Raw genomic sequence first — 13,586 nt, 5'->3', positions numbered from 1 at the left:
TAAAAACATTTAATAATGATACATCTGCAATTTTGAAAGATGATTAAGATATGTTTGTTTTTGTAGCAGGAAACCAGGATGGGAAGTTCATGGTTGGGTTTCGTGATGGCATACTGAGAACAGTTGTGAATCTTGATCGGGAAACTATGGCTTTCTACAACTTGATTTTGGAAGCCATTGGTAAGAAAACACAGTTTGCACTCAGAAAGTGTTGTCGCAAATTTACCTTAGAAGCACACTAACTTCTTGAAATGTACTTATATTATTTATTTAATTGAGTTATAAAAATGTACTACAAACAGTACATATATGGCACCAATATTGTTTTTGATGATTTTCACGCACAACCTTCTCCTTTGTCTCTGTCTCCATAGTATATAGAGAAGTTATGTACTTATCATATATTTATTTATAGGGGAGGAGGATGAGGGAGGGAGTAAAAAGTCTCCCGCAAAAAATCCTTATAATAGAACATAACAGAAAATAAAAACAGGCACTATTGTTACACTAATATGGGCCATGCATCTACTGAATTGCTAATCTGCAATCCTTTCTGTGGATCAGGGAAAAACAGCATGTTAAACATTTCTGACTTTTGATCCCAATAATTTTTTGGTTGGGATCGTCGAATTGAGGATTGTCAACATGTTGGATTTCCCTGGCGTTGGTAGAATGGGGAATTGGGGAAATCCATCACAGATCCCATCAAGTTCCAGTATCCCACCCTATAGTGAGACACAAGTAGCCTACATCAGAGTAATCTTCCTATTTGAGGGGCCAGTATGAGAACATTTTGCTCCTGATATTCAAAGTCTTCCATCTGTATTTAGATCCTGTAACACTACACTACACGATATGCTCCCTGAGCGATATCGTGTAGTGTTGTCCCCGGCAGGCTGTGCTCAATGTCGTTCATGACATTGAGCACAGCCGCTGAACGATATCATTAATGATATCGTTCAGCGCCGGGCTCTCTCCCCAATTCCCTGACATGCAGCAACCTGACGAGGTCGTCAGGTTGGCCTGCATGTCAGCCCGATGAACGATAATGACGAACGACCCACGGGAACGCACGTCGTCGTTATCGTTCATCTTTTTGGGGTTAAAAATGGACGATAAAGTGAACGTCAACGATATCGTTATCATTCAGTCGTCCACTTTATCGCCCAGTGTGTACGCACCATTAGTTTAGTAATGCAGTACATTTTCTGTCTACATTGTGTAGAATAGCCTGGGGAGACTCTGGTTCTAGAGTATTTTGACACAGCTATGTGTTTTGTTTTAAGAGAAGTAACTTGTCCACAAATATTTGTCCACACGTGTAATAATGATCCATGTGAATAACCTTATTTTGGAAACAGAAATAAAAATATATTTCATACTATGACACTATGAGTTTTTTGGTGTATGTAAATCAATCAAATCTAGCAACACTTTGTAGCAATCCCTTCCCCACCTGACTAGACTATCTCCCAACTTCAAGGGGTTGGGTACCGGATCTTGGCAGTTGGGATGCCCGCACTCAGAATACCGACAGCGGCATCCCGACAATCAGAATCACGACTCCTGAATGTAAGTAGCCTAACCCTAGCCCTCCCCCTAACCCACCTTTCCTGCAGCCTAACCAACCCCCACAATCTAACCCTAACCTTCCCCTCCTGCAGCCTAACCCTAACCCTACCCCCTACAGCCTAACCCTCTTCCCCAGCACCCTAACCTACCCCCTACTGCCTAACCCAAAACCTAACCCTAATACTTACTGGTGGAATGCCAAGGGTCAGGATTTTGGAGCTAGGGTTCTGGCGCCAGCATCCCGACCGCCGGGATGGTGACTACATCACCTTTCAAGCGGTATCTGAAAACCCACCCTTCACTATGGCCTGTTATACCCCAAACTGACTACTATTCCCTCTGCATGCAAGCTACAGCCCCATGTCAATTCTTAGTTCTATTAGCTGCCACTGTCTTATCATTGCCCTCTTCCTGTAGGCTGTAGCTCTCATGTGCTGGAGGGCCTCTACCCTCTGTCTCATTTCTGCATCTCATTCATCAACCTTGTACTGTATGTACTTATTTTGTTTGTGTGTAGTATGTCGTGTAACCCTGTCTGTCCGATGCTAAAAAGATTTGTGTTGACTAACAAACAGTAGCGATGATCACTATAGAAACTTTCAGTGTTACACGAATATATTTGATCCTAATACTCTGCACTTCACACAAAGTTGTCATAGCGGATTATTCACAGTAATAAGTGGTTTCTGTGTAACACTTTTTGCAGACAATGGACCAGCAGGAAATCGAAAAACAGGCACAGCCACTGTCCTTGTAACCGTATTGGACATCAATGATAACAAACCAATCTTCCTGAAGAGTAGTTATGAAGCTACAGTTCCTGAAAATGTCCCCGCATACAGCATCATTGTACAGGTACATGAGTCATTGCTGTGCACATTGCCTGCTAGTGGAAATGTTATTTGGAAACAATACTGATTCAGAAAATAATGAGGAACATTGATGGAAACACATTTTTGTCATTGTTACTGAAAATGTAGGAAAAATGGATGTTCAACCGTGATTCTAAGTTTATTTTCGTATTCATTTTTTAACCATTGGATTTTTTCAATACATGATGACATTTTTACTCACTTGTTTTTATCATGACAAAAAAATATTTGTTTACATTAAATAGTCTAAAAGAGGGGCAGCTCATTCGTTGTGGATCCCCTAAATCTTCGTTCCTTCAGCATTTTTATGAGCTCCCCATCTAGAGTTGCCACCTCATGCCTTTGGGCACACATGAATTACTGTTGCTGGCTGACTTCAAGTCTCCATTTCACGTAGTTTGGGACTTGTGTAATTCATATGTGTGCTTCGTTTGAGACCATACCAGACTTTGTGTTCCTTGACATGGTCGCAAGCAATGTGAACAGTCAGAAACATTTACTGGGGGGCTGTCAGAAGATAATCTTCCACCCGCTACCAATCGCAGAGGGACCTCCCAGCCCTTCTGCATCCTTGCACCCTGCCCCAGTGTCTGCATTGCAAACCAATCACTGCTGGTCGGGCAACCCATTTATAAGTAGATGTTCTTCACCTAATTCAATCATAAAAATAAAATGACAACTGAGTGGTTTTTGGAAAAAATATTAACCAATGAAGTCATTAAAGGTATGATCTGGCAACCCTACCCCCATCTCTGATTAGTTGTAGAGACATTTTGGGAGCTGTGCCATTAACATGTTGTACACTGTTCACAGGTAGGAAGTAGTACAATGCAGCTGAACAGCTGTAGGAGTCCAGCATTGTCATCCTATTAGAGAGCCAGGAGTTGTGTACTACTTGCTAATCACACAACCGTGAACACAAGTGAAGTGACACCTGGCTAGAGGAGGGAGGAAGTGGGTGGGGGATATAAGATATCAGTGATGTCTAATTTATACAGTATATTGGGTACATAATGTTTCATATACTAGACAGCACATGTAAATCATTGTACTAACAATCAAAAAGGGGTTTACATTGTATAGTAGCAGTGGTGGAACTACCATGGATGTAGTCTTACAGGGCGAGATATGCAGAGCCCCCACACCCAAGCACCAGCAGCACTCCCCAAGGCCTCTGTTCTGAAAACAGTATAGTGGATCCTTTTTGGAGTGGCACATGTGCAATGGGCACATGCACTGGACTACTTATGTTCACTTGAGGCTACAGTACCTCTGTACTCTTTTCAAACCAGAGGAAAGGGCTTGAGAGGTTACAGTGCATTGCTGAGCCCCTGTCTATCTTGTGCTATCAGAGTAGCATGTACTTTTCCTAAGCATGAGAACTGATGTCTGCTTCATATACATACCATCAATATTATGGGGTATATTATAAAATATATAATATATTTGTCTACCTTCCACTGGTATTTTCTATGTGCACATATAGGCAGTTATGGCCGGACAATCCAGGGTAATTAATTGTAAAGTATTTTTCATGACCGATATCTGTCTGTCTGTATATACTGTTTATCAGTGTTATATACGTACACGACATCAAAACAAGATGTATGTTGTAGTGGGATGTAGTTATTATCCCGGGTGCTGGGATGCCGGCGCCGGAATCCCGACACCAGTCAAAATCCCGGCGCCGGCATCCAAATGGTAAGTAGTGGGTTGAGGGGGATGGTTAGGGGTTAGGTAATAAGGGGAGGGTTAGGGTTGGGCACTAGGGAAGGAGATTTAGGCACTTGGGGCGTAGGTTAGGTTTAGGCTGCAGGGAGGGAAGTTTAGAGGTAGGGTTAGGATACTTACCGACAGGTGTCGGTATCCTAACCCTATTTGGCTGCCGGCGTCTGTATTCTCACCCTCCTGGATCCCGAGCACCAGCATCCCATACCCAACCCGTTGTAGTAGTTTCAGCTTATGCCAATTTATTTGAGCACATATACAGGCTGTTTGCAGCTCTTATATAGTCATGAACTGCATATGCGAGATTTTATTACAGTCTTACAAAATATAACATACATACATGGTCTAATAACACATGGTTTTCTTTTCGTTAGTAATGCTCACTACATTTTATTACTTCACTTGCATATATGCAAGAGTTATCACAGTTGCTGTTAGTAATAGAGTGCAAATGCAATTCATCATACTGACAACTGAGCAATTTCAATAATTTAAGTTTAAAGAACATATTTAAAATATATTTTAACATTTCCCTTTGAAAAAAAATAATGTTAGGACAAAATATTTTAAACAGAACATAAATTCTACCAATATCTGGAATTGAACAGAACAAACAAAAAAAATTAGAACATTACTGGAAAAAAAAACACCCAAATGACTGTTTTAGATTAGGCTTAAATAATGCAATTATGCATGTAACCCATTTATTAGAGTTTTGTCTGCCACAATTGAAAATTTACGGCATTAAAATTCACTATTGCGATATCCTCAAAATCCAGAGCATCCTTTAGCAATTCAGCTGTTGATGAGCTAAACTTCCAACACTGAATCATGGAAATGTGGCACAACTGCTGAAGTGCTGATTGTTGCTCTTTGCTGCCAAAATTAATTTAAAAGCTCTGTACTTTACCCTCCTACGAATATTCATTATCTGCAATTAGAGAGAAATGTGGATGACTGTTTTTTTACACTACATAATTTCTCTATGAAGTGTTCTTTCAACTCCTATTATTATTTCTATGTGGAAAAATAAGTCATTAAATATTTACATTTGTAAAACTAGTGAAAGTTAGCAGTATTGGTGCACTGTAATATAAACTTGCATTTAGACTCATCAGAACCACAGCACTGAATTTGGAGAGCATGAGTAAAATGTCACAGTATATATGAGGATATAAAATGCCAGCGATCCTCATTTTAGGCTTGTCCAGAGCAGTTATTTTGTGCACCAAAAACTGTAAATCACATTTTGGTGGACTCCATAAAAGACCAGTCTTGGTTGGTTGACGCTAGTCTTGGGCAAGTTCTTTGACACTGAGAGATTGGCCTACTGCGTCTGAAGCTGTTGATTGAATGCCTGAGCGAGCCCAACCTCTTCCAGAGTCTTAGTTGTGGTTCACTTGAATCCTCCACATGGTATGGCATAAACTCCCGTGGCCCATATAAAGACTGGTCTAGGGCAGCAGGCTTGCACAATGTCACAAAAATTAGGCAAGTGGCAAGAAGTAGGAAAATACACATAAGAGAAATGATGATCGGTAATGGATCTGTAAAGTCCAAGGGGATCTTGGTGGCATTATTTATCAAAATTGTCTCCATGGTGGTATTAAAAAGTACAATGATAGGGGTTCCCTCTAGTGTTTCATTACTGAACTTCTCTGAACTTTCAGTGTTCATTTTGCCTGTAACAAATAAAAAAAATAATTTACAGTTACAGACTACAAACTCACAAATGTTACTTAATACAAACATGCCAGTTAAAAGGACAGTAGGAAGAGGGTCCTGCTCGCGAAAGCTTATGTGTGTGAGTACAAGTGCTAAGAATGGAGAAGAGCTTGTAGGTCTACAGGTTGAAAAGTTAGGAGGAAGGGTATATGGGTTGAGAGAATAGACAAGTTTTAACGGCAAGATTAAAGACTGGGAGGCTAGATAAAAGGCATATTGAGAGTGGTTGAGGGTGTTGTAGGTGAGCTACAGGCAATTTAACTTGATTCAGTTTAGAGCAGAGGGGCGACTAAGAAAGGGGAGCAGTAGCGGTGGGTAGCTGAGTTGACGATAGGGGCAAGGCGGAAACGCTCCAGACACCAGTAGGTTTTAGTAATCAATGAGATGACAAGGGTATGGTTGATAATTTTAGTGGCTTCCAGGTTGAGACCGGGTCTAATAATTGAAATATTACAAAGGAGACAACCACAGAATTAGGAAAACGACAGAATGGGGTGAAGGGGGAGGCAAAATGGAAGGGGTAGAGTTAAGAACGATAGCTGGGCAGACTTGGGAGACAAAGAGACAGTATAGTAATGCAAATTTCCATGCTCTACTCTAAGTGAGTGATGTCTCCTTGCTCTACTGTGTGTATTACTGTACTCACCCCATATGGGGTAACTTATTCCATTTATATATGTGTAGGTCAGCAGTATACACAGTTCTCATGACTACACATGTCCTCTGCCTATACCCACATTCATAACACAGGCCAAACTAGGCCAAATATTGGACAAATCGAAGGACATCGAACCCACACCCAGCATTGTGGCAGGTCAGACCTTACTCACAAATTGCTAACTATCCAGGTCACGTGGAAAGCTCAGGCTAATTTCTGCACGCTCATGCAAAAGCATTCAAATGCACAGCCACGCCTGCGTTTATCCGACCACCCCCCGTCACCACCCCCAAATGTTCTCTGCCTGTCAATCAATCCGCTAATGCCCTGCGTGGTGTCCATGCGTTCGCAATGGCGTATTTTCGCACGTGCACTGTGATGCATGTACAGTACACAACAATCAACCGATAGCATGCACATTAGCAACTCCAATCCAAGCAGAATCAGGCTCCCAGTAAGGACTGAAATGTCAGTGGATTTATTACTACTATGTACGTACTTTTTGGGGGTGGTTTTCTCACTATGTACTAAATACAGGCTATTGGATTCTTTTGGAAATCTGATGAGTGCTACCTTCAATGTATGTGTGTGTATGTATGTGTCTACATATATGTATACATATTAGGGGTGTGCACCGGCCACTTTTCATGTTTTGGTTTTGGATCTGGATCTTTCTTCGTGTTTTGGATCTGGATTGGTTTTGCCATAACCACCCATCCGTGTTTTGGGTTCTGGGTTTTGTGTTTTGGATCTGTATTTTTTTGAAAAAAAGCATAAAAACAGCTAAAATCACAGAATTTGTAGGTTTTTCTGCTCCTATGCTATTATTAACCTCAATAACCTTAATTTCCACTCATTTCCAGTCTATTCTGAACACCTCACAATAGTGTTTTTATGTCCAAAAGGTTGCACCGAGGTAGCTGGATGACTATGCTAAGCGACACGAGTGGGCGGCACAAACACGTGACCCATCTAGGCGTGATACTGCAGTGGCAGACAGGATGGCAGTTTGAAAAACTAGGCCCCAAACTGTACATAATGCAAAGAAAAAAAAGAGGTGCAAGATGGAATTGTCCTTGGGCCCACCCACCCACCCTTATGTTGTATAAACAGGACATGCACACTTTAACAAACCAATCATTTCAGAGCCAGGATCTGCCACACAACTGTGGCTGAAATGATTGGTTCGTTTGGGCCCCCACAAAACAAGCTGGCAATTAATGTGTCCCTGCACAAACTGGCTCTACGGAGGCAAGATGTCATCCTCATCCTCCTCATCCACCGATTCCTCACCATCTTCAGTGTGTACATCCTCATCCTCACAAAGTATTAACTCGTCCCCACTTGAATCCACCACCACAGGTCCCGCTGTACGTTCTGGAGGCTGGTCTCCCTGGAAGAGCTGATAATTCATTTTGATGAACATCATCTTCTCCACATTCTGTGGAAGCAACCTCCTACGCCTTTCGCTGACAAGGTTCCCGGCTGCACTAAACACTCTATCGGAGTACACACTGGAGGGGGGGCAACTCAGGTAAAATAGAGCCAGTTTGTACAGGGGCCTCCAAATTGCCTCTTTTTCCTGCCAGTACAGGTATGGACTGTCTGACATGCCTACTTGGATGCTGTCACCGATGTAATCCTCCACCATTCTGTCAATGGTGACAGTATCATATGCAGTGACAGTAGACATGTCAGAAATTGTTGCCAGGTCCTTCAGTCCGGACCAGATGTCCAAACTTAGTCCTGCCTGCCCTGCATCACCGCCAGCGGGTTGCATAGGATACCTAAGTTTTTTCCTGGCAGCCCCAGTTGCGGGAGAAAATGAAGAAGGAGCTGTTGACGTGTCACGTTCCACTTCAGCTGACAGTGTATTCACCAGCAGGTCTTTGCACCTCTGCAGGCTTGTGTCGGCCTGAAAGAGAGACACCACATAGGCTTTAAACCTAGGATCGAGCATGGTGGCCAAAATGTAGTGGTCTGATTTCAACAGATTGACCACCCTGGAATCCTGGCAAAGCGAATGAAGGGCTTCATCCACAAGTCCCACATGCCGAGCGGAATCGCTCCGTCTTAGCTCCTCCTTCACTTTCTCCAGCTGCTTCTGCAAAAGCCTGATGAGGGGAATGACCTGACTCAAGCTGGCAGTGTCTGAACTGACTTCACGTGTGGCAAGTTCGAAGGGCTGGAGAACCTTGCACAACACAGAAATCATTCTCCACTGCGCTTGAGTCAGGTGCATACCCCCTCCTTTGCCTATGTCATAGGTGGATGTATAGGCTTGAATGACCTTTTGCTGCTCCTCCATCCTCTGAAGCATATAGAGGGTTGAGTTCCACCGCGTCACAACCTCTTGCTTCAGGTGACGGCGGGGCAGGTTCAAGAGTGTATTAGCTGGCGCTCCAGTCTTCGGCACGCAGTCGCTGAATGGCGAAAGTGGCCAGAAATTTTTCGGGCCACCCAAAGCATCTCCTGCATGCCCCTGTCGCTTTTCAGAAAATTCTGCACCACCAAGTTTATTGTGTGAGCAAAACATGGGATGTGCTGGAATTTGCCCAGATGTAATGCCCGCACAATATTGGTGGCGTTGTCAGATATCACAAATCCCCAGGAGAGTCTAAGTGGGGTAAGCCACTGGGCGATGATTTCCCTCAGTTTCTCTAAGAGATTGTCGGCGGTGTGCCTCTTACTGAAACCGGTGATACACAGCGTAGCCTGCCTTGGAACGAGCTGGCGTTTCTGAGATGCTGCGACTGGTGACGCTGCTGCTGTTGCTGCGTAAGGTGATACATCTACCCAGTGGGCTGTCACAGTCATATAGTCCTTAGTCTGCCCTGTTCCACTTGTCCACATGTCCGTGGTTAAGTGGACATTGGGTACAACCGCATTTTTCAGGACACTGAGGACACTTTTTCTGACGTTTCTGTACAGTCTCGGTATCGCCTGCCTAGTGAAGTGGAATCTAGACGGGATTTGGAACCGGGGACACACTACCTCCAGCAATTGTCTAAATCCCACTGCACTAATGGCGGATACCGGACGCACGTCTAACACCAACATAGCAGTCAAGGCCTCAGTTATACGTTTTGCTTCAGGATGACTGCTGTCGTACTTCATCCTCCTCGCTAAGGACTGTTGGAGGGTCAATTGTTTAGTAAAAGTAGTGGTGTTCCTACTTCCTCTCTGGGATGATGAACGACTCCCAGCAGCAGCAACAGCAGCAGCGGCAGCAGTAGGCGTAGCAATGCAGCATCCTCCGGGGGAATCCCGGATAGGAGAGTCAGTCATGCCAGTGACATGGCCTGCAGGACTACTTCCGATCCTGACTAAGGAGGAAATTGACGAGGAGGGAGTTGACGGTGTGGTTTGCAGGCGCTTGGATACAACAGGACAACGGGATTTAGGTGTCCCTGGACTGCTTACGGTCTTAGCCAAAGTTTCTGAACTTGACAGTAACTTTTTATGAACGCGCTGCAGGTGCCGTATAAGGGAGGATGTTCCTAGGTGGTTAACGTCCCTACCCCTACTTATTCCACCTTTACATAAGGTACATATGGCAAGACAGTTGTTGACCGGATTTGGATAGAAATATTGCCAGACCAAAGAGGTGGAATGTTTGGTCTTCTGCCCAGGCATGACCGTGATGGGCTTTTTCATCCCACGGACAACTGTCTCCCCCGGAGCCTGATTTAAACAAACCACATCACCATCAGAATCCTCCTCGCCAACTTCCTCCTCAGCGCCAGCTACACCAGTATCCTCATCCTGTTGTACTTCAACAGTGACATCTTCAATTTGCATATCAGCAAGTGGACTGTGGGTGCTCCTTTCAGCACTTGCAGGGGGCGTGCAAATGGTGGAAAGAGCCACCTCTTCCCGTCCAGTGCTGGGAAGGTCAGGCATCGCAACCACCACCACACTTGGACTCTCCTTGGGGATTTGTGATATGTTCTTAGAAAGCACAGTTCTTCGCTGTGCTTTTGCCAGCTTAACTCTTTTGATTTTTTTATTGGGAGGAGGGCTTCCATCGTCATGTGAAGCTGAACCACTAGTCATGAACATAATAGGGATCGACCTTAGCCGTTCCTTGCCACTCCGTGTCGTAAATGGCATATTGGCAAGTTTACATTTCTCTTCAGCTGATTTAAATGTTTTTTTCAAGGTCATTTTCCTGAACTTTGTCATTTGGGATTGTATGTGCCCTCTATTATGACATTGGGCATCGCCCTTGGCAGACGACGTTGATGGCATGTTATCGTCTATGTCATGAGTAGTGGCAGCAGCTTCAGCACTAGGAGGAAGTGGTTCTTGATCTTTCTCTATTTTATTTTTATCGGAGAAAGTTTGGTCCTCCATTAATGTTATATCGATTTGATATATACGTGCGCTAAACACAGAAAATATTTTTTTATTTTTGCTGGAGAGTAGTGCACTTTGTGGGTTACACCAGCCTTTAAGAAATGAGCCAGCCGGCTCTTTACTTATGGGACACAGGCGCACGCTTGGCGCTGCTCCTTTGTTGATGCACGTGCGGCTATTGCGCACACAATTCACAAACACAGAAAATAATTTTTTTTTTGGTTTGGAGTGTACTTTGGGGGTTACAGCACCCTTTAACGGTCAAGCCAGCCGGCCCTTTACTTATGACACAGGCGCACGCTTGGCACTACTTTGTTGATGCACGTGCGGCTACTGCGCACACAATTCACAAACACAGAAAATATATATTTTTTTGGTTTGGACTGGAGTGTACTTTGGGGGTTACAGCACCCTTAACGGTCAAGCCAGCCGGCCCTTTACTTATGACACAGGCGCACGCTTGGCACTACTTTGTTGATGCACGTGCGGCTACTGCGCACACAATTCACAAACACAGAAAATAATTCTTTTTTTGGTTTGGACTGGAGTGTACTTTGGGGGTTACAGCACCCTTTAACGGTCAAGCCAGCCGGCCCTTTACTTATGACACAGGCGCACGCTTGGCACTACTTTGTTGATGCACGTGCGGCTACTGCGCACACAATTCACAAACACAGAAAATATATTATTTTTTTAGCACTTGGGGGGAGCACCCCTGATGGACAGAGCAACCACTGGACAACACTACAGCACCCCTTTAGGACTGGGACACTGCACAGGACTTTGGAGTGGACACAGCCCCTATGGAGAACTGACTGCACAACACAATCCAGCCAGCCCCTATGGACTTTGAAGTAGTGGACACAGCCCCTATTAACAACAGCAGCACAGCACAACACAGCCAGCCCCTATGGACTTTGAAGTAGTGGACAACAGCAGCACTACACTACACTACACAGCCCTAACTCCCACCCTCCCTCTTCACTGTCCACAGCCGAGTGAGAAAATGGTGCCGACGCGGGTACCTTATATAGGATCCAAAACCCGCGAGACTCGGAAGGCGGGATGATGACGTTTTGCCTCGATTTCAGATCCGAGTCAGGCGGGAAAAGTCGAGCCTGACTCGGATCGGGCTCGGGGGGGTTCGGATTTCAGAAATCCGAACCCGCTCACCCCTAATACATATATATGTATATATATATATATATATATACACAGTCAGGTGCATAAATATTGGGACATTGACAGAATTTTCATATTTTGGTCTCTATTCACCACCACAATGGCTTTGAAATGAAACAAACAAGATGTGCTTTAACTGCAGACTTTCAGATTTAATTTGAGGGTAATTACATCCAAATCAGGTGAACGGTGTAGGAATTACAACGGTTTCTATATGTGCCTCCCACTTTTTAAGGGGCCAAACGTAATGGGACTATCAACTCAAAAGCTATTTCATGTACAGGTGTGGTCTATTCCCTCATTATTTCATTATCAATTAAGCAGGTAAAAGGTCTGGAGTTGATTCTAGGTGTGACATTTGCATTTGGAATCAGTTGCTTTCAACTCTCAATATGAGATCCAAAGAGCTGTCACTATCAGTGAAGCAAGCCATCATTAGGCTGAAAATTCAAAACAAACCCATCAGAGAGATAGCAAAAACATTAGGTGTGGCCAAATCAACTGTTTGGAACATTCTTAAAAAGAACGCACCGGAGAGCTCAGCAACACCAAAAGACCCGGAAGACCACGGAAAACAACTGTGGTGGATGACAGAAGAATTATTTCCCTGGTGAAGAAAAACCCCTTCACAACCATTGGCCAAATCAAGAACACTCTCCAGGAGGAAGGTATATATGTGTCAAAGTCAACAATCAAGAGAAGACTTCACAAGAGTGAATATAGAGGGTTCACCACAAGATGTAAACCATTGGTGAGCCACAAAAACAGGAAGACCAGATTAGAGTTTGCCAAACAACATCTAAAAAAGCCTTTGCAGTTCTGAAACAACATCCTATGGACAGATGACACAAAGATCAACTTGTACCAGAGTGATGGGAAGAGAAGTGTATGGAGAAGGAAAGGAACTGCTCATGATCCAAAACATACCACCTCATCAGTGAAGCATGGTGGTGGTAGTGTCATGGCGTGGGCATGTATGGCTGCCAGTGGAACTGGTTCCCTTGTATTTATTGATGATGTGACTGCTGACAAAAGCAGCAGAATGAATTCTGAAGTGTTTCGGGCAATATTATATGCTCATATTCAGTCAAATGCTTCAGAACTCATTGGACGGCGCTTCACAGTGCAGATGGACAATGACCCGAAGCATACTGCAAAAGCAACCAAAGAGTTTTTTAAGGCTAAAAAGTGGAATGTTATGCAATGGCCAAGTCAATCCCCTGACCTGAATCCGATTGAGCATGCATTTCACTTGATGAAGACAAAACTGAAGGGAAAATGCCCCAAGAACAAGCAGGAACTGAAGACATTTGCAGTAAAGGCCTGGCAGAGCATTACCAGGGATGAAACCCAGCATCTGGTGATGTCTATGCTTTCCAGACTTCAGGCTGTAATTGCCTGCAAAGGATTTGCAACAAAGTATTAAAAAGTGAAAGTTAGATTTAGGATTGTTTAGTTTGTCCCATTACTTTTGGCCCCTTAAAAAGTGG

The 13,586-nt window shown here is 43.8% G+C and overlaps 2 protein-coding genes across 2 annotated transcripts in view; one reads left to right on the top strand and one right to left on the bottom strand.

Annotated features, from left to right (window-relative positions):
• CDH23 (cadherin related 23) overlaps positions 1-13,586 on the top strand; it is a 1,221,584-nt gene that overhangs the window by 782,064 nt on the left and 425,934 nt on the right. Inside the window, exons 26-27 of the mRNA XM_088472189.1 lie at positions 67-180; positions 2,279-2,427. Of these exons, the coding sequence (XP_088328315.1) occupies positions 67-180; positions 2,279-2,427 (263 nt within the window). The remainder of the gene's footprint in view (positions 1-66; positions 181-2,278; positions 2,428-13,586) is intronic.
• Positions 4,496-13,586, bottom strand: part of CUNH10orf105 (chromosome unknown C10orf105 homolog) — a 52,996-nt gene continuing 43,905 nt past the window's right edge. The window contains exon 2 of the mRNA XM_088472220.1: positions 4,496-5,854. Within this exon, the coding sequence (XP_088328346.1) occupies positions 5,415-5,849 (435 nt within the window). The 5' untranslated portion in view covers positions 5,850-5,854 and the 3' untranslated portion in view covers positions 4,496-5,414. The remainder of the gene's footprint in view (positions 5,855-13,586) is intronic.

The sequence above is a fragment of the Taudactylus pleione genome, unplaced genomic scaffold, assembly GCF_031769625.1.
Source record: "Taudactylus pleione unplaced genomic scaffold, aTauple2 ptg000121l, whole genome shotgun sequence".
In the NCBI taxonomy this organism is placed as follows: Eukaryota; Metazoa; Chordata; class Amphibia; order Anura; family Myobatrachidae; genus Taudactylus; species Taudactylus pleione.
Note: the sequence above shows the minus strand (reverse complement) of the source record. Positions and strands in the feature narration are given on the sequence as shown.